Consider the following 20,370-nt stretch of genomic DNA (forward strand, 5'->3'; position numbering starts at 1 on the left):
GGGAAAATTGATTTGCTGTTCCACTTATTTTTGCATGTATTGGTTGTTTCTTGTATGTGCCCTGACCGGGGATCAAACCCACAACCTTGGTATATCAGGAAGATGCTCTAACCAACTGAACTACCCAGCCAGGGCCACTTATAATCTTTTTTATGACCAGCATCTACCAGGCGAACCTGACCAAAGCCCGGTTCATTGTTTAAGCTTGGTAGCCTACAAATGAAATGTGGTTAGTCTTGACAACCAAAGTAAAATTGCTTCTTAAAGAGGAGGAGGTAAGATAAATTTAGTGTGCTGTAGCTGGTTCGGCTCAGTGGATACAGTGTCAGCCTGGGGACTGAAGGGTCCCAGGTTTGATTCAGGTCAAGGGCACATGCTCAGGTTTTGGGCTCGATCCCCAGTAGGGGGTGTGCAGGAGGCAGCCCATCAGTGATTCTCTCTCATCATTGATGTTTCCATCTCTCCCACTTTCTCCCCCTTCCTCTCTGAAATCAATAAAGATGTATTTTTTTTATAAAAGATAAATTTAATACAATGTAAAATGTCCTTAAAACTAGATGACTCACAGGTGACTTGGGCTCCAACAGTCTGACCTTAATGCTGCAATAACATAAACTTTCCTTTTCCAGAGACTCTGGGCTTAATTATCTTTGAGATCTTAGTACAAAGTTTTTGCTTCCCTAAGAAAGGCCATTGTGGGTATGTGAACATTTAATTGACTCAATAAAAGGGCATACTTGTTCCCTTCTTGAAGTCCCAGCTAGCTAGCCAGTTATATGCTAAGTAGAATTTAACAAATACTCGAGTTTTTAAAAATGTAATGTGAGGGCACAGCTGGTGTGACTCAGTGGACTGAGCGTTTTCCCATGCACCAAGAGATCGCTGGTTCAATTACTGGTCAGGGCACATGCCCAGTAGGGCACATGCAAGAGGCAGCCAATCAATCAATTGATGTGCTGTCTCTCTCATCGATGTTTCAATCTCTCTCTCCCTTTTCCTTCCTCTCTAACAATAAAAACATATTTTAAAAAATGTAATGTTTTGCACAGATTGGTCTTTGAAAATTACATAAAATAGAACAGGGTATCTAATTGGATTTGGTATCTAGTTGATTTGGAGCCGCCTCATTTCCTCCTGTAGAAGCTAAGGCGTGGGTTACCACGCTATAGAAATAAGTTTTGTGCAAGAACCCACAGGTTGGAACACCATTCCACGTGGCTGTCAAAGTCTCCTCCATAGAGAGAGGATGCCATCTAGCACAGACTCTGGAGAGCTGCAGCCAGCCCCCAAAGGACAAAATAACCCTCAGGCTCCACATTCTGTGGTCTGAAAGTGAGTCCATGAGTGCGCTGGGCCAGTCCATTTACAATGCAAACAGTTCCCACATGCGACAAAGGCCATTCTGCTTGTGAAGTGGTTATTGGGCAAAACCTAAACTGAACACCACAACCTCTCACCCCGCCTCTACTCAGCCTCTCAGCCTCTGGCCCCTGCATCCGACTTGGGAGAACACCATACAGAGCAACCTGTGACCTTGCCTTTCTTTTCCATCCCAGCCTTCTTCCTCCACCCCACCTCCATCCCTGGTTTTTCCCAGAAAGAGAGGTGCCGGAAGCCAATTCCAGCATGTCATAATTGCAAGAGTTTTATCAAAAGGTTGATGGAACTTGGGGACTCAACAGGGTTGAGTCACACATGTAGTCACCTGTTGGGAATGGCTGATGGCATTTCCCCAAACCTGAATAGAATACATTAAATTGATGGCTTGGCTTCCAGACAGCTCAGGGCATCTTAGTCTACATGTTATTGCCTCCTACTGGCCAAACACCTGAACAGCCATAGGCTAATTCCCCCATTCTGACAATGGACTCTGTACGAAACCCTGACCCTTTGAAGTGTATATCTCTGCCCCGCCTCAGGACAAATTGTGTTAATAAAAAGCATGGGGTCCTGAGACGAGGAGATCTTAGAACTTAGAACTTAGTTTCCTTTAAACTAGGCTCCTCTGACCCCCAAATGCCTTTCAAAATTATGCTTCATCTCTGGACTATTTAATCTATGCACAGCCCCTTCTCCAGATTCCTGAACCCTTCTTGATGCCAGAACAAGAACCCCGGCAGAGAGGAATCCCCAGCAATCAGCCTTCCCTAAGGAAGACATCCCTTTCAAGTATTTTGCAGCCCAGGTTAACCCCTCTTTATCCCCAACTTCTCCATTCCAGAGTAGGAATTTGACTTGATTTCAAATAACTAAAAGCCTCTCAAGGTGTTTTCCCAAGATCAAAGAGCCTTCTTCCCCTTCAGATGAATTTTTCCCCCATCCTTAGCACAACAACAACAACAATACTGCTTGCCTAAATAGTTTGTGACTCCTTTTTGTCACCAACATTTCAGAAATATCAGCGCCAGGTCACAAAGCATGTACCATACACACTAAACCTTACCGTTTGCAACGCACTTGTATGGGCTCCATCTCCCTGCCCTGTTCCGGCTCGCTCAGTGAGGGGCCCCAGGTCCTGCGCAAGGAGAAGCTGCTTTTCATGTCCCCATGCTTTTTGCTTTTTGCCCTGGAAAGAGGAAGAACTCAGCAAAACCCAGAGTGATGTTTGCCATCTCTAATTGTAGCCCCAGCTACCAGAACATTAACTTGTGGTTCCAGGGAGGTATTTTCCTAATCATCATAAAAAGCAGCCTCTATCTTTTCATCTGTCTTTCCCTCCATGAGGCCGGGAAACTCTTCTCCCAGACTCGAAAGGGAGAATTTCAGTGATTTTTCTACTCCTTTTCCTGTAGGGAAACCATTCGTGTCCTTGTTGTGACAGCTAGAGAAAGCTGAATAGGAGGATGCTTTTTCCAGAATAAGTGTGGAAAGAACGTTTTGGCTACCATGTCAGCCACTGTTTATTCACTCATTTGGCAAACTATTTCTGAGCAGTCAATGTGAGCGAGGCACTAGCCTAGCCACCGGGGCCACAGAGATGAGTAAGACAAGAGTCCTACCCTCAAGAAGTTTACAGTATGGTTAAGACCCAGACAAGGCAAAATACAATTCCAATGTGATATGACAAGAGCGATGAGAAGAGGAAGACATGTGTCTGATGCCTTCTGGGCACCTGGGAGGGTTCTCTAACCTGCGTGGATGGAGAAGGAGGTCAGGGACAGCTTGGCAGAACAGAACTGAAATTGGTGATAAAACACCAGTCACAATGATCTTTCTTGGAATGCACAAATGGAGGACTCTGCCTGCCCATCCAGAAGTTTTGGCTGTAGCCCAAGGTTAGCTGAAGGCTACTCATTTTGCAATTCTGAACAGGTCATTGGAAGGCTCATGTATGAAATTCCTTCTGGGTCTCTTGGCCTGAGATTCTAGCCCAGGGGTGGGCAAACTTTTTGACTCAGGGCCACAATGGGTTCTTAAACTGGACAGGAGGGCCAGAACAAAAGCATGGATGGAGTGTTTGTGTGAACTAATATAAATTCAAAGTAAACATCATTACATAAAAGGGTACGGTCTTTTTTTTTTTTTTTTAGTTTTATTCATTTCAAACGGGCCAGATCCGCCTGCGGGCCGTAGTTTGCCCACGGCTGTTCTAGGGTATTTCGCTCCCCTTAGGGCAAGGGAGATCAACCTTTAGACAGAGATCAGCAGACCAGGAAACCAACACGTCCACTGGCCAGTCCTTCTAATGTCCCTGAGCCAGTGAGTCCTGTGTGCCTTGACGAAAGCTCTGTAACCGCAGGCAACTGTCTCCGCATCCTGTTTGGAAAAGAAGCAACAAGCAATGAGACTTCCTCTCAAGCGGCCTAAAGACTTGGAAGTTGAGCTGCTGTGCTGGGCCCCTGGTTGGTGTGAGAGAAATAGTAATGCTTTGTTGAGCATACCTAAAATGCCCATGTGAAGAATGACTGTGGAATGGTTGAGATTTATGGAGATAAAAATTACAAAAGGGGCCTGGCTGATGTGCTCGGTGGTTAGAGCATTGGCCTGCTCACCAGTGTTGAGGGTTCGATTCCCAGTCCAGGGGACGTAACTGGGTTGCAAGTTTGATCTCCGCCCCAGGTTGGGGCGTGTGCGGGAGGCAACTAGTCGATGTGTCTCTCTCATCGATGTTTCTTTCTCTCTCTTTCTCTCTTCCCTCCCCTCTCCCTTTCACTCTATCTAAAAAAAAAAAATCAATGGAAAAAATACCCTCACTCCTTGGATGAGGATTAAAAAAAAAAAATTACAAAATGTCCTAGCATGATTTACATTGAGAGAAAAGGCAAAAAGTTACCTACAAGACAGTACATTCTTAAGATGAAAATTAAACCATGTACTAAGAGAAAACATAGCCCTAGCTGGTTTGGCTCAGTGAATAGAGCTTGGGCCTGCAGACTGAAGGGTTCCGGGTTCAATTCCAGTCAAGGCACATGCCTGGGTTTCGGGCTCAGTCCCCAGTAGGGGGAATGCAGGAGGCAGCCAATCAAAGATTCTCTCTCATCATTGATGTTCCTATCTCTCTCCTCCTTTCCTCTCTGAAGTCAATTAAAAAAAAGAAAAAGAAAACATAAAAAATGTAGACACAAGTTAATACTGTAGAAGAGAACTTTTTTGAAAATTGTATCAAGCTATTGGACACCCAATAACAAAAAACTGAAATTTGCGTCAAACTTAGAAATGGTCAAGATTTCTTTCCAATCCTAGCTAAAGCTCATTTCAGGCAGATGGGGTCTGACAAGCATCTTACCGTTGTGGTCACCCTTATTACTCGTAGTTAATTTTAAAAGAAAAAGAAAATTAAGGTTTAAGAGCTCAGTGCAGGAGCTCTAAGGCAGGAAAGTTAGAGCTGCAGACAGCAGGTAGTAGGTACCTAGCATCCTCCCTTGCCTTCACTTCATGTCCCTCTAACTTCCAGAAGAGCACAGTTTGAGCCTGTTTGGAGATCAGTGCTTGTGCAAAAGCCTCATCCTTCACTCCTGAGTGAAAGGAGGAAGAGGTGGGCTGGGGGGCGGTAGAGGAGGTCAATGGGGAAAAGGGGGGACATCTGTAATCCTTTCAAAAATAAAGATAAATTTTTAAAAAGGAAGAGGAATTTTATCACTTGGAGAAAAACAAACTGTATTCAAAGTCTGTGTCAGCTGTTTGAAAATGTAGCATGTCTGCTTATGGCAAAATTATAACTAATATCCATTTAACCCTACTGTGGGCCAAGTACCCCCCTAAGTCTTTCACGTGCATTGTCTCCCTTTTCACAGCTACTGCTTTGAGGTAGATGCCATGATTATTCCCATTTTACCAACTGATGTGGAAACTGAGGTATGGAAATGTTAAGCAACTGGTCTAGGCATGATGCTCAAGGCACCTGCCCTACCTCCAAAACTAGAAGTGACAGACCAGGAATGTGGCTCCAGAGCCCTGCCATTAACCATTAAAGCAGTGTGTTCTCAACCAGGGGCGACTTTGTCCCCCAGGGGGCATTTGGCAATGTCTGGAGGCATTTCTGGTTGTCACATCAAAGTAGGGATCTTCTTCCCACAGGCTCGGCAGGAAGACAGGAGCAGACAGAACCTAAGCAAAAAACAAACAAACAAAAAACAATGAGAATAGAGGGGCAAGTCCCCAAGATGATGAACCTCAATTGCAAAGGCAGAACAGTAAGTAATATGCAGGTGATATGCAGACTCAACAAACTAAGTTGGTAATGCACTGACTGGTGTTTGGAAAATACCCATGTAGTGTCTTCAACTTGATTTACCGTAAGGCCCCTGTGAGATGTAAATCTGTTTAATGAGCTTGCTCTGAAGTACCACGCTTACCACTGAGGACTTAAGTCTTACTAATCGACAGAAAACAAAATTAAAATTTGTCCCAATTCTCCCAATTTGGGGAAGACAGACCAAAATGGAAGCCCACACACCATCCCAAAGGTTTTCAGGACACGAAACCGTGATGTGTCTTACCCACTTAGCTTATTAACAGACTACAATTGCATTGAAATTAATTCCACGTGCAGAAGCCGAAATAGGAAAGAGATCTTTTTAAAGAACAGGTGTAAACAGTAATCCACACGGGTTTACAACAACAACAAATCAGTAGCAAATGTAGAAATAAATATCTAGCTCCCCGCCTGAATTAGCCCTTTTGGGGCTGGGGCGACAATTAGAGACAAAGTATTGCTTTCCCAAGTATTCAGCCTCAGAGAAGCCATACTCGGAATTTACCCCGCACCGTAGGGGCTGCGGGACCCACCAGGGACCTTCAGACGCGCAGCGTCCACAAAAGGAGGCTCCTCCCGGCCCGCCTCGGCTCCAGCTCAGGCCCCGCCCCCGCACACGTGGCCCCGCCCCTTCCGGCCCCAGCCCCGCAGGCTCCGCCCCCTCTGCTTCTGGGTGCTCCCCGCTGCTCCCGCGTGCGCTGAAGATGGCGGTCGCAGTGGGAAGGTTGCTCCGGGCCACGGTGAGTGCCTGCCAGCTGGGAGCAAGTGCGGAGGCGCTGTGGTGGCTCCGAGAACGCGCTTCCCAGACAAAACCCCACTCCCTTGCAGTCTGGGGGAACGTCGCTCTTGGAGGGTGTCCGCGGGTAACGGACCCAGAGGCCTCCTCTAGGGAAAGCCCTGCGCCTGCGCAGAACCGCCCTCTTGTTCCCCCCCCATCCGTCTCCTTTTGGTCCCCTCCCCTAATTCCTCCTCGCTCGGAGTCGCCGGTCCCCAGTCCGGAGCACAGGGTCCTGGTCCTGGAGGCGGGTGACCTGCCCCAGGTCCCGGTTCTGCAATAGACGCTGTGACCTTGGGAAGTGACTTGGCCTTTCCGAATCTCAGTTCACTTTCCTTAGCTTGAGATGGAAAGGATGGTGCCTACCTCGAGGAGTGGCAGTGAGCATCCGCTAACTGCTGGATGGACACCAAAGTGCCAAAGTAACCCAGGTGCTAAAGTGCAAAAGGCATTTCTCTCCCACGCCCCGGGTCTGCCCCTTCGCGTTTGTCCTGGCAAAAGGCTAGAACCTTCTTGCTACCCGCCTTCCCCTTACTCGTGGCGGGGCTCAATGCAGTATCTTCTTTTTGAGTCACGCTGGACAGTAAAATTGAGCAAACATTTCCCTTGAGCCCCATCCAGATTCTCCTGGAGGCCGACCTTTGCTCTACTTGTTTGCTTGTCCGTGGGGCTGGAAAGGCCTTGTCTTTTCTAAGGAAAGCCTTGACGTGGTAGATAGTCGCAGCATGTTACTCTGGCAAAAAGGTTTAAATGCATGGGGCCTTGCCAAGTCCCCTTGGTTTTTAAAAACTTATATATTTAAATAAAAAGTATGTATGTTTAAGAAGTACGACATGATGATTTGATATACATAAACTTAAGTGATTGCTGCAGTCAAACTAATTAACATCTCTCTCCCCAGTTACCTTTTTGCGTGTGTGATGAGTGCCCCTGAAATCTGCTCTCTTGGCATATTCCCAGTGTTCAGTACCGAATTATTCAGTATAATCATCATGCTGTACAATAGCTCTCTAGACTTCATCCTACATACCCGCAACGTTGTATCCTTGGGCCAACATCTCCGGAAGTCTTGAAGGAGAAGGAAGCAGAAGAAAATGTTGAGAACATGGAGACCCAATCCATGCAGTTAAGAGTTTGGAGTTTGGCATCTGGTTCATAGGAACAAGGACAGCAGGGCCAGCCTTCAGCCACCATTGTGGGACGACTTCCTAATACAAAGTTGTTTCTCTTCCCAGGTTGCCCGACATGCGAGTGCCATTTCTTGGGGCATCTCTGCCTCTGCAGCCCTTAGGCCTGCTGCTTCTCGAAGAACAGGCTTGACCAATGTATTATGGCCTGCTTCCAGTCAAGCAAAATTTGCCTTCAGCACCAGTAAGTGTTAATGCCGGGTTTTGACCCAGGTAATGGGAACATGAGTCATCATCTCTGGGCAGGGGCTCTGAACCCGGCTATACATTAGACTCACCTGGGGAGCTTTTAAAAGCATATCTTCTCCTAATCCCACCCCAGTTAAGTCAATCTCTGGAGTGAGACCAGAACATTCGTTGTTGTTTTTTTAAACCTCACCAGGTGATTCTAAATGTGCAGCCAGAGTTGAAAATCACAGGTAAACTGCTTTTGCGTCTTATTTCCTTGTTGCTTACCAGAGGTTTTAATCCTGTGTTGAGGAACATGGGTGGGGAGAGATGACACAGATGCCCTCCGTGTCGTGGAGGGGTGTCAGGTACATGGGGTTGGCCAACAGAATGTTGGGAATTGAGGCTTCTGAATGCAAACCTGTGAGCTGGCTGCAGTTGGTCACATTGGGCCAGAGACTCCTCCGTGATCTGAGTGAAGCATGTGTATTTCTTGAGATTTACACACCATTTTCTAGAACGTGGGTTTTGCTGAGATCAGCCTCCAATAACGGGTGGTATTTGAAAATGGCTCCTTTACATTCTCTCACCTTTTAAAACATTTGTAATGGTTTGGGGAATATACTGCAGCAAAGCTTTTGTGTACAGGTGAAATGTTCTAAAAAGTTTTACAATGTTATCACCTTGGAGCATTAACAGTTTCCTAGTGGTGATTTGATGCCACAGAATGAAAACTTCCCTTGTTACCTTCCCAGACTCCCGCTCCCCACAGCTCCTGTTGTTTCTGAGGCCCAGGCATTTGACACGGGATCTCGGGATCTCTTTGGTCCCTTGTTCCCAGTTAGAAGCATGTCCTCTCCAGTTCTGACACATCTCTTGGCTTCTTTCCTTTTTTCCTGGTCTCTGCCACACCCTTCCCCGGCATACTTCTCACTCAGATAATGAAATCTCTTAACACCAGTCTCCCCTCCTGCTCCCGACCAGAGTCATCTTCCTAAGAACAGCCAGCCCATCTTCCAGCCCCTACGGGAGAAACTCCAGGGACTCCTTTATCTCTTCTTTCAAGAACAGACTCTTCGGCCTGATACTTAAGGGCCCTCACGGCATGGCCTTCAGCCATTCTTGCTTTATCTACCACTCTTCTCCCACACACCTGCTCCGTCTGTTCTGATCACACTGGGCCACGGGCTATTCCCCACATGTACCCTCTTCCTTCCTCCATGCCATTTGCCCTGTCCCATCTGGACTTGGCAAAATCTGAGCCATATGTAGGATCCATGTCCAGTTTCATGTCTTCCTTAATCCTCTCTGATTCCATCCCTGACATCTTCAGCCATCTTTTTAGTTTCCGTAGCACTTTTCATTGAATTTGTGTACAATCTAGAACTATGGAAGGAAAAAAGAAATTTACCTAAGATGTAGAGTTGAACTGATTCTTTTAATTAATTTATGCTACCAATGAATTATTGTGCGAGGTTTAAATACAAGCAGATAGGTGCTTGTTTTAGCAAACGATGAACTCTATATGCCTGTGGGTTTTTTCAGGTTCCTCGTATCGTGCTCCTGCCGTCACCCAGCACGCACCCTATTTTAAGGGCACAGCCGTTGTCAATGGAGAGTTCAAAGAGCTAAGTCTTGATGACTTTAAGGGGAAATATTTGGTGCTCTTCTTCTATCCTCTGGATTTGTAAGTGTCATTTCTGTGATGCTTTTATGTCATTCTGAGAGCAAGCAAAGATCCCTGCTTGCACACTGACATTGCCTGTATCTAGTTAGGCTTCTTGTCAAAGGAAGGATTCTTTCTGAGCCTTTATTACTGATGGCCTTGTTGATACAGCTTGCATCTGTAGCTAATTTACAAGTAACAAAATTAGAGGATGGGGTGGCGTTCTTTTTAAAGTGGTAGGGTTTTATAGTAAGACCATACTCTTACTAAAGACTTGGAATAGTGGTTCCTGCAAGCCAGTCTATGAGGAAGTTTGCACTGGTCTGGAAGAAAATGAGAAAGTAAAGATGATAGAATGAGTTTGTTGTTGTTGTTGTTTTTAATATGTTTTTATTGATTTTTAGAGAGAGAGGAAGGGAGAGGGATAGAGATAGAAACATTGATGAGAGAGAAACATCATTGATCAGCTGCCTCTTGCATGCTCCTTACTGAGGGTCAAACTGCAGCCTGCACATGTGCCCTGACTGGGATCTCTTGATTCCTGGGGTGGTGGTCAACAACTGAGCCACACCGGCCAGGCAAGATGAGTTTTCTTATAAAGCTACTTGATTGATTGATTTGAGAGAGAGAGGAGAAACACTGATTTGTTGTTCATTTATTTATGCATTCATTGGTTGGTTTGTTTTTTTTAAAATATATTTTTATTGATTTCAGAGAAGAAGGAAGAGGGAGAGATAGAAACATCAATGATGAGAGAGAATCATTGATTGGCTGCCTCCTGCATGCCCCCCACAGGGGATCGAGCCTGCAACCCGGGCATGTGCCCTTGACTGGAATCGAACCTGAGACCCTTCAGTCCACAGGCCGACGCTTTATCCACGGAGCCAAACCAGCTAGGGCAGTGCTTCTCAACCTTGGCTGCACATTAGAATCACCTGGGAATCTTTTTAAAATCCTGATTTCGCCCTAACTGGTTTGGCTCAGTGGATAGAGCGTCAGCCTGCGGACTGAAAGGTCCCAGGTTCGATTCCGGCCAAGGGCATGTACCTTGGTTGCGGGCACATCCCCAGTAGGAGGTGTGCAGGAGGCAGCTGATCGATGTTTCTAACTCTCTATCCCTCTCCCTTCCTCTCTGTGAAAAATCAATAAAATATATATTTTTTAAAAAATAAATAAATAAAATCCTGATTTCTGGGTCTCATCCTCTGGAAATTCTGTTTGTTATGGGATGGGGCCACATTAGTAACAAAGAAACAGAATTTCCAGAGGATGAGGCCCAGAAATCAGGATTTTAAAAAGATTCCCAGATGATTCTGATGTACAGCCAAGGTTGAGAACCACTGGGCTAGGGCCATTGGTTGGTTCTTGTATGTACCCTGACCGGGGATGGAACCTGCAACCTCAACGTATCGAGATAATGCTCTTGGGTGTGGAGAGAGCAGAGTGCCTGAAGAATGGCTTCTCTGTGTACAACACATCCAACAGCAACTTGGGCTTACTCCTCACGGGTGGCAGAATACTATGGCCTTCCTGTGACATTACGCCCTATACATTAAAAAAAAAAAAGAGAGAGAGAGAGAGAGAGATGCTCTAACCAACTGAGCTACCCGGCCAGGGTAAAGCTACTTTTTTTAAATAAAATTGTTCTTCATTCTTAGATTATCCCCCCACCCCCACCCCATTTTTGGAAATGGTTTTTAAGTTCTCTGATGGGAATCTCTACCCTTTTTCTCTAGCACCTTTGTGTGTCCCACAGAAATCATTGCTTTCAGTGACAAAGCCAATGAGTTCCACGATGTGAACTGTGACGTTGTGGCCGTTTCCGTGGACTCCCACTTCAGCCACCTCGCCTGGATCAACACCCCGAGGAAGGTACGGACATCGCACACCCTGCCTTTGCTCTCATGATCTTAACAACTGAAAAAATCCATCAAAGACGAACCTGCAAGTTGTTAAAGCATGAGTAGTCTGAAGTGGCTATTCGTAGGTCCTCACCTACTGGCAAATTCTGTTAACCTGTGTCTGTGTCTTCCTCGGCATTGCATGGCACTGCATTATATTTTCCAAGGTACATACCATAACGGAGAGCAGGCTCAGCAGGGCGCTGGAACAGCTGGGGTCTGTTGCTTCTCCTCCCACCAGTACCCTGTCAATCCCATGTACCCTGCATGGCTTATGAGATGGTGGTTATGTTCTCTGATTTGAGTCTTCTGCATGATCAGTATTTTTGCCTAAAAACTTACGTGGGAGAATCAAAATTTCTAACTAAGCTGCTGGACTGTCGATACCAATTATTCAGTTTTTTTACCTACTCTTCCATTTCTATGCTTCAGAAATTAACCTTCAACTAAATAAGAATATAAAAAGCTCAGTTGGTTAGAATATGGTGCTGATATGCCAAGGTTACAGGTTCGATCCCTGGTCAGGACACGTACAAGAAGCAACAAATGAGTGGAACAACAAGTCAGTGTCTGTCTCTCTCTCGCTCTGTGTTCTCCAGTGTAGGAAAAGAAAGGTCTGTAGTCTCAGCTGGGTTTAAATCCTGCCTCTGTCCCTTCCTAGCTGTGACCTGGAGCAAGTTGCTTATCCTTCGTCCTGCAGTTTCCTCATCTGTAAATGGTGGTGATAATAGTATCTGCTCCAGGATAGTTGGTTAAAGGAAGTGAGTTAATGGAGCTGAGAGCAGCGTTTGGCCCGTTGTTGGTGCTCAGTTACTGCTACCTGTTGCCATGATTGTTGGTGTCACACCTCGTGTACCTGGCCAAGGATGTTGTGAGAGCACAGATAAGAACCAGCCCTGTTTGCCTTTTTATTAGAATGGCGGTTTGGGCCACATGAACATCCCACTGTTGTCAGATTTCACTAAGCAGATTTCCCGAGACTACGGTGTGCTGTTAGAAGGTCCTGGTCTTGCACTAAGGTAAGATCCAGTTCCTTATGAATTTAAAATTGTTTTTCATGTTTAGCATCATCCCACTTCTTAGGGAATTTATAGAGACCTTGGTAAAGCATTTGGAAAACCAAAATTCCTTAATTTTAGCTTTTTACTAAGCACCAATGAATGCCTCCTTCAAGGGTTGGCAATCTTTCAGAAAGAGCCCAGACATGTTTGTCCCCCCTCTTCCTTTACCCCTCCCCCGGCACCACCATGTCTCTCTTTCTGAAGAAGGATATCGTGTCTTGATGCTCATACTGCCCCTCTGTTTCTGAGACCTGCTTTCATGGGGGCACGTTCCTGGCATCTTTGGAGAAGGGGAACTAGCAGGGCAGAAGTCAGTATCCTGGAATGGGGGAGATCTCAAAAAGCCCTGGAATCAAAAACAGCCGGAGTATGTGTGTGTCCGTCCGTCTGTCCATTCAGGCTCAGCTCCTAAATAGCCGTGTGACTTAGGGCAAGTTACGTAACCTCCTTGAGTCCCAGCTTTTCCATAACTAAAATGATAATGTACCTCCCAGGTTGGTTGTGAAGACTAAGCAAGATGAGGCAGCTAAAGTGGTTAGCACGGGTCCTGGTAGCTGGCATGACCCGTCTCAGAATGTCATTTCCGTCCTCGTTGATTCTGTGGTTACACCTTTTTTCCTTTCAGTGTGAAAGCTTTCTGCCTTTAACAGTCCCACATTCTGGGAGAGATGAGAACGTACCTTAGAACTGGCATCTTGATGGCCGCTGAGTGAAGGAGGGGTGGGTGGTTCTTTACCTCCAGGAAGCACTTTTATAGGGGGAATAGATGGTGATGGAAGGAAACTTGACTTGGGGTGGTGAACACTCAGTTCAATATGTGGATGATGTATTATTGAATTGTACACCTGAGGCCTATATAATATTATTACCCAATGCCACCCCAATAAATTCAATTAAAAAACTATTCTAAAGTAAAAAATATATATATATGATGTTTCAAGTGGGTTCTTCCTTTAGATTTCTGCTCTGCATAGACTTAATTCTTCCTGCAAAGATTTTCCCATGGGATTTTTCCCCCATGTACCCAAGAATTCACTCATTTCATAAGTATTTACTGACTATAGATAAAATACATGTGCATCCCTTCCCGTTTGCTTATGGTTTCTTGCCAAGAGTTGATACAGCCGCCCAAAGAATGCTTGCTAAGCCACTGATAAGGAGAGAAGTCTCTGCTCTCTGACTTTTAGACCCCGCGCGACATTGAGGTCCCATTTGTAAACTTGACCATACTGCCTGCTTTCCTTGGTGGCCTGGTCCAGCCTGCCTAACACTGACAACTTTGTTTTAAGCATATGATAGCACTTAATAAGTGCTTTCTTACGGGGAATTAAAGCCAGAAGAGGGTAGAAGTTAGATTCTTTCTACTCCTGGTGCTGTGGATGCACTAATGAGGACAATTCTGATGCAGAGGTCTCTTCATCATTGACCCCAATGGAGTCATCAAGCATCTGAGTGTCAATGATCTCCCGGTGGGCCGAAGCGTGGAAGAGACCCTCCGCCTGGTGAAAGCATTCCAGTTTGTGGAAGTCCATGGAGAAGTCTGCCCAGCAAATTGGACCCCAGATTCTCCTACGGTAGGTTTCCTTTTCAAAAGCCCTGGGGCCCCGAGAGAGGATCCCAGGTACTCACTGCCCCAAGGCTACTAGCCTGGAGTATTCACAAAAGGAGCCCACACTTGGAGCCAGGCACAGATGCTGCTGCTGAGAGGTGGGACCAGGGGTTAGGCAAGCTGTTAATGTAACTTTCATCCATGTATTTTAAAGGAAACAGGCCAGCATTGGAAAAAGTTAAAGAATTTTAGGGTAGCCTGGCTGATATGGCTCAGTGGTTGAGCATCAACCTATGAACCAGGAGATCATGGTTTGATTTCTGAGTTGCTGGCTTAATCCCCAGTAGGGTGTGTGCAGGAGGCAGCCACTCAATGATTCTCATTCATGTTTCTCTCCCTTCCTCTCTGAATCAATTTTTTTTTAAATTATTTTTTAAGAAACTAAAAATTGAGAATTTTCAACTCACTTTTGAAACTACTATCTTAAAGTCAGCTAATTAAATGTTTGTATTTTCAGATCAAGCCGCATCCAACTGCTTCCAAAGAATACTTTGAGAAGGTAAATCAGTAGACCATCTCACGTACACCTGCAGCTTCTCAATAGAACCACAGTTGGAGCTCATTTTTAGCATTTCAAAGATGATTATGTGTAGAAAGCAAAAATCAATTATGTTTGCATTCATAAGTAATACTCTATAAATGTTTTGTTTTTGTAACATTGGCTAAGGCTTTTTAAACATGGTTAGTTACTAACATGAGTCCTTTATTGGTAACTTCTTGATGGCTAGCTAGTTTATAGACTGCCTCGTTCACCTGTTTTTGATCATGTCTTCAATAAGAAACTCTCTTCTTAGCCTTACCTGAACCTGTGTACACCAGTGTAGGACAAGTAGCGAAAGCCTCTGATCAAGAGTCCTGAAATTTTCTTTCTGAATTTCTTTGTATTAAACTGAATTTTTTTTAAGGTAACAAGATCATAGCTTTAAGTTTTAGTATTAGCAGTCTAATATAACTCTTGGAGTGGAGATATATTTGATTGAAACAATGTGAATCATGTATTTAAAAAAAACAGTGGCAAAGTGACCTAACTGATCATGCATGCTCCTCATCCCTGAGATTTGTAGTTTCAATAGTTATTTTGTTTATTTTATTTGTTAGCTGACTTAGTGTCTGCATACATTTCTAAATATTGAATCAAGGTAATTATAGGGGATATTTATTTAATCCAGGAATTGCATTTTGAAATCATTATAATTATATTTTCTGAAGCACTCAATGTAAAACATAATAAAAAAATAAATATATTTTAAAATATTTGCATTTTTATCGCCGTTCCCTGTTGGTCCAGCTGTTGTGGCCTCTAGTGTTCCTCCGACTATGCCAATAGACATTTGTTGAGCATTTAACTTCACTCGGGGCCCACAGAGATGAATGAGACGATGGCTCCATGCCCAAGGAGCTCAGTTTATGGGGCAAGAGAGAAATGGAAGCATCTGTTCATTATTTCATTAAGCTCTTGAGTGCCTGCCATATGCCAGGTGCTTTTTTGGAGGCACAAGAGTGAACAAAAAAAAGACAAACCTTTTCCTTCATGCACCTCCATTCTAGAGGGGAAAATACGATAAACATAATAAAAATACATAGACTGGAAGGAAAATAAAGTGGAGCGGAGGCTAGAGCGAGTTGCAGGTGTTCTAGATAGGGTTGTCGGGGAAGGTCTTGGGGAGAGACGGTCTCTCCAGGTATGCTTGCTCATCTGTTACATGAGGGCAATCATTGTACCTATCTAAGGGTTTTGATGAGGATCAAAAGAAATAACATGTATAAAGTGAGTTAGGGAGACAAGAGGTTCTAGGCAAAGGCCCCAAGGGAAGAGCGTTTTTGTGGGAATGAAGACTTGAAGGGCCCTGTGACCTCAGGAGCAGTGAAGGAGGAGAATGCTCATGAGCCCAGGGTGCCTCAGGGGCACACTAAGGGCTTGGGTTCTATTCCCAGATGGGAAATATCAGGAAGGTTTTGAGAAGAGTTACATCAGCTTGTTCTAAAACGATTACTAGCACCTTTGTTAAGGCTACACGGCAAGGGTCCAAAGAGGGGAGCAGAGAGGTCAGCTGGGCTGGATTGGTGACACTTGGGTTGTAGGGCCAACAGAATAATACAGGTGTGCTAAAGACTGTGGTACAATAAATGTATTCCTGGGTCATAGGGGGGCACTTTACCCAGCTGTGGGCATCAGGGAAGGCTTCCTGGAAGAGGAGGTGAACTTTTGAAGATTATTGAAAGGTAAACCAGATGGGCTGAGCAAAAGGAGCTGCAAAGGCACATGGGCCTGAAGGAAACCCTGACCTGGTTTCATGTTCCGGGGGGGAAGGCAAGGGAACAAATAGGTCGGTGGGGTGTTAATGGCCCAAACTGAGCACTTCCAAAGGACCTGCGCCCTATTAGGGCTTCTACCACTTTATTGATCCTCAACCAAACCCTGAGTCGGTACAATTAAGTGACCTTATTGTACAGATTCATAATAGACTGGAGAGATTGACTTGACTAGGGCCACACCAGCCAGGACTCCTGAGGACCCCTGAGCACCCTAAACATCCACACTAGCTTCTACCAACACACAACCCCTGCCCATCCCACTGGGCGAAGCGTCAGGGACGGCAGGAAGAAGGAAGATGTATTTGTTTCTCTACCAGTTGCCGCTACTTGATCAGGTTTTGCCCCAGAGCTGGAGAAAAAACTATACTCAGCTGGGTTGCATGCCCTGATGTAGACCTTTTTCAGTCTTTTTGAAATGAGGAGTCCACATTTTCAGTTTCCACTGCGCCACCAACCTCACATAGCGGTTTTGATTATCCCCAGCCCCCGTACACTGGCTGTAAGGGGCAGCAGAGGGGATTTTCGAGGGTCGAGTCCAAAGCTTAGGCGGGGGCTGTGATACGGGGCTTCTATGCACCCAAGGGATGGCCATGCAGGGTGGAGAGGACTCTGTGGGAGAGGGGCTCACAGGAATTGTGGGTGCGCCGGGACTGGGACAGGGGGTGTAAGTGTGGGATCTGGGGGCGTTAGAAGGCGGTGACACCGAGCAGCAGGCGCGTCGAGCGCCAGGAGCCGGGACAGCGGGTGACACCGAGCAGCGGGGACGAGCAGCCGGACCGGATAGCGGAAACGGGGCGCCGGGCGCCGGCACGTGGAGACACGGAGCACCGGCGCGCGGGCCGGGGATTGGCACTGGGTGCGCGCACGCCCGGGCGGGCACGCCACCGGCTCCTCCTCCTTGCCGGCCCGGCGGCCGCGGCCTCTCCGGCCATCACGTTGTTCCCCGGAAGACACGCAGGAGGAGGAGGAAGCGCGGGGGCGTGCGGGTCCGCGTGTGCAGCGGGGGCCGCCCGCATGGAGCCCAACGTGCACTTCTGGATGACCCAACGCCAAGTACGCCGGGCGCGGCGGGGGCGGGGCGGGCGCGGCGCGGGGAGTCGCCGGCTGGCCCCGGTGACCTTGGGCAGGCCACGTGGTTGCACGACCCCTCCCCACCGCATTCTCCGGAGGGTCCCAAGGGGAACCCCAGCTGTTACCCCGTGTCACCTCTGCCCCAGGCCGGGCGAGGGAGGGTCGCCCTGCAGAGGAGTCAGTCCCCTCGCAGGTGTCCGCGCTCTGCTGCCCGAGTTGTCGCTGAGCTTGGGGTGGCCTCAGGGTGGACAGGAACAGGGCCTCCCGGGAGTCCCCTGCCTCCAACCTCCATAGGCTCGGCCACTCACCGAGACCGGGCCGCCGGGGACGGGTCACACAGGCCCCGCCTCCAGCTAGTGGCCGGGGCTGCGCTGTCCAATAGCCATGTGACGGGAGTCATTCGGTAATTTAAAGTTTTCTAGTAGCCAGATTACCGAAGGCAAAAAGAAACATCCGAAATTAATTTGAGTAATATATTGTCTTTATCCCAGTAGATACAAAACATTAACATTTCAACGTGTGATCTATATGAAAATTATTAGTGAGATATTTTACTTTTTTTTTTTTTAATCCTCACCCGAGGATATGTTTTATTGATTTTCAGAGAGAGAGGAAGAGAGAAATATCTGTGGGTCGCCTCTGGGAGGGTCCTGACTGGGAGTTGAACCTACAGCCTAAGTACGTGCCCAGACCAGGAATCGAGCCTGCAACCATTTGGTCTACAGGACAACACAACCCAACCAAGCCACCTTGCCAGGGTTACATCTTTTTTTTTTTTTTTGGTCTTGGAAACCCGGTGTATAAATTACATATAAATTACATCTTGATTTTGCCTGGCCACCTATCCAGGGCTCCATGGCCGCATGTGGCTAATTGGACAGCACCGTTCTAGGATGTTCTCTTTCAGCCATCACCTGAAGTAGGGCCCAGGCCAGATTTTTTGGGCGGGGAAGTAGAGAAGGGGCAGAGCCAGGACTCAAACCCTGTGAAGTCCGGGGGCTTTTTGAAGCAAACCATACCTCCTTTCTCCACGTGTCCTCTGTTTAATTCCTCAAGAGCAGTTTGATACTGGAGTGGTTCAGAGCACAGATTGCTGAGTCTGTGCCCGGCTGGGTTCCCTTGAGTCCATTGAGCCAATTCTCAGCCTCAGTTTTCTCACCTGTAGGATGGGGATTCTGGGAGATGCTGCAGGTAGACAACCCCATTAGGTGGTCAGAAATAATGTTAACCATTAACATATCTTCGTTGTTCTGCTGTTAACTTCTCGGGTGCTTTTCCCCCTTCTTAAGTCTTTTTTTCAGAGATGTCTTCAGTGGACAGAATTATTGGATCCTACAAATTTGTTCATTTCAATTGTAAGTGTTCTTCTTGCTTTCGGCGCTAATGGATTTTACATTTTATTCTGAAACAGGAAGACTGTGTCCCTTTGGAAAGCAGGTGAAATAACAATCCACATAGATCCCCGTGCTCTTACTCCTTTGGATGAGCTTGGTAGATTGGAAGGGTAATAAGTAAAAGTGGGCGTCCAATTAACACAGTGGTTCTCAACCTGTGGGTCGCGACCCCTTTGGCGGTCGAACAACCCTTTCACAGGGGTCGCCTAAGACCATCCTGCAGATCAGATATTTACATTACGATTCATAACAGTAGCAACATTACAGTTATGAAGTAGCAACGAAAATAATTTTATGGTTGGGTCACAACATGAGGAACTGTATTTAAAGGGCCAGAATGTTGAGAACCACTGAATTAACACGCGTACCAAGCCCCGGGCCAGGTGCTGGAGGTTCAGAGGGGATCAGACGAACCTTGCAGGGGATGGAGGACAGACTGGCAATGCTAGTCACAGGCCTTGACCTAGGGATCCGGGGGTGGGGGGGGCGTGTCACAGGGAATTGGGGGAGGGTGTTGAAGGAAGGCTGAGAAGGAGAGGGGACTGTGAGCAAAGATCAAGGGAGGAGAGCAGGCCACCCAGTCACCAGGGCTTTGTATGCAGGGGATCCAGGCAGTTCTTAAAGGACCTTGTGTGTCACTCACAGGGTGGCCTTGCTTCCAAGCGAAAGATGGTTTGAACCAGGTGTGGCTGAGGGAGGTAGGAGAGAGATCCTGTCACCAGCAATGACCCTTAAGGGCCAGACTCAACGGGACACTCTCATCCCTGTGCTCAGGATGCTCCCGTCAGCCTCATTTATAACAGGAAACAACCTGAATGTCCATCGGCAGAGAAATATGATGTGGTATATTCATACAGTGGGATATTGATTAGCTGTTCAAAGCAATGACCTAGTTACCAGCATATATTAAGTAGAAACATAGAATATGTGTGATGTTAAATGGGAAGACATGGTGTCTGTGATGTTTTATTGTAAAAGCAAGATGCATAAATACAGTATTTATGTAAATTACAAAAAGCACACTAATACTACGTATTTGTTTATGGGTACATGCATTCTTGTGTGTATACGTATAATAGCTGGACTGGAAAATTTATACCTTCGGACTGGAATATAGGTTACCAAAGATGGAATGGGGAGCAAAATATTTACCGAATGATCGTAGTATCCGCACGAAAAAATGGGGCAGAACGGGGTGGGAGGGGAAAACAAAGGAAACCACGCAACCACCCCCCCCCCCCCGTACCGTCTCCTACCCCCCCCCCCCCCCCCCGCCGCGCTATCGTCATTTACATATTTTTTTTTTTTTTTTTTCATCTCATTCCCTCTACTTCTCTTTTCTTATTTTTTGTTTTGGATTACCCCTCTCCCATTCCCCCCCTCTTTTCTCTTTTTTTTTTTTTATCTTTTTCCTTTCTTCTCTTCTTTTTCTTTCAGTGGCCACCGTCCTTCTGTACCCCACGCTCACCCTTTTTTTCTCTTCATTTTTCTCTTTTTTCAAAGAAAAAAATCTAACGAAATTAGTCG

At 46.4% G+C, this 20,370-nt stretch overlaps 2 protein-coding genes and 1 non-coding gene across 3 annotated transcripts in view; all 3 read left to right on the forward strand.

Moving 5' to 3' along the window:
- The first annotated feature begins 6,344 nt into the window (after window positions 1–6,344).
- On the forward strand, window positions 6,345–15,314 carry PRDX3 (peroxiredoxin 3). The gene is made up of 7 exons (XM_006101212.3): window positions 6,345–6,435; window positions 7,706–7,841; window positions 9,371–9,512; window positions 11,228–11,363; window positions 12,308–12,411; window positions 13,862–14,027; window positions 14,520–15,314. Exons 1-7 carry the CDS (start codon window positions 6,400–6,402, stop codon window positions 14,571–14,573), a joined length of 774 nt encoding a protein of 257 aa, XP_006101274.1. The 5' UTR covers window positions 6,345–6,399; the 3' UTR covers window positions 14,574–15,314.
- Window positions 10,916–11,044, forward strand: LOC111828380. Its single transcript, XR_002832229.1, has one exon. It is a non-coding gene; the product is annotated as a small nucleolar RNA SNORA11 (small nucleolar RNA).
- A 1,970-nt stretch (window positions 15,315–17,284) lies between the features above and the next one.
- SFXN4 (sideroflexin 4) overlaps window positions 17,285–20,370 on the forward strand; it is an 18,240-nt gene continuing 15,154 nt past the window's right edge. Inside the window, exons 1-2 of the mRNA XM_006101222.3 lie at window positions 17,285–17,431; window positions 18,739–18,804. Of these exons, the coding sequence (XP_006101284.1) occupies window positions 17,393–17,431; window positions 18,739–18,804 (105 nt within the window). The 5' untranslated portion in view covers window positions 17,285–17,392. The remainder of the gene's footprint in view (window positions 17,432–18,738; window positions 18,805–20,370) is intronic.

This window comes from Myotis lucifugus, unplaced genomic scaffold (assembly GCF_000147115.1).
Source record: "Myotis lucifugus unplaced genomic scaffold, Myoluc2.0 scaffold_345, whole genome shotgun sequence".
Lineage (NCBI taxonomy): Eukaryota > Metazoa > Chordata > Mammalia > Chiroptera > Vespertilionidae > Myotis > Myotis lucifugus.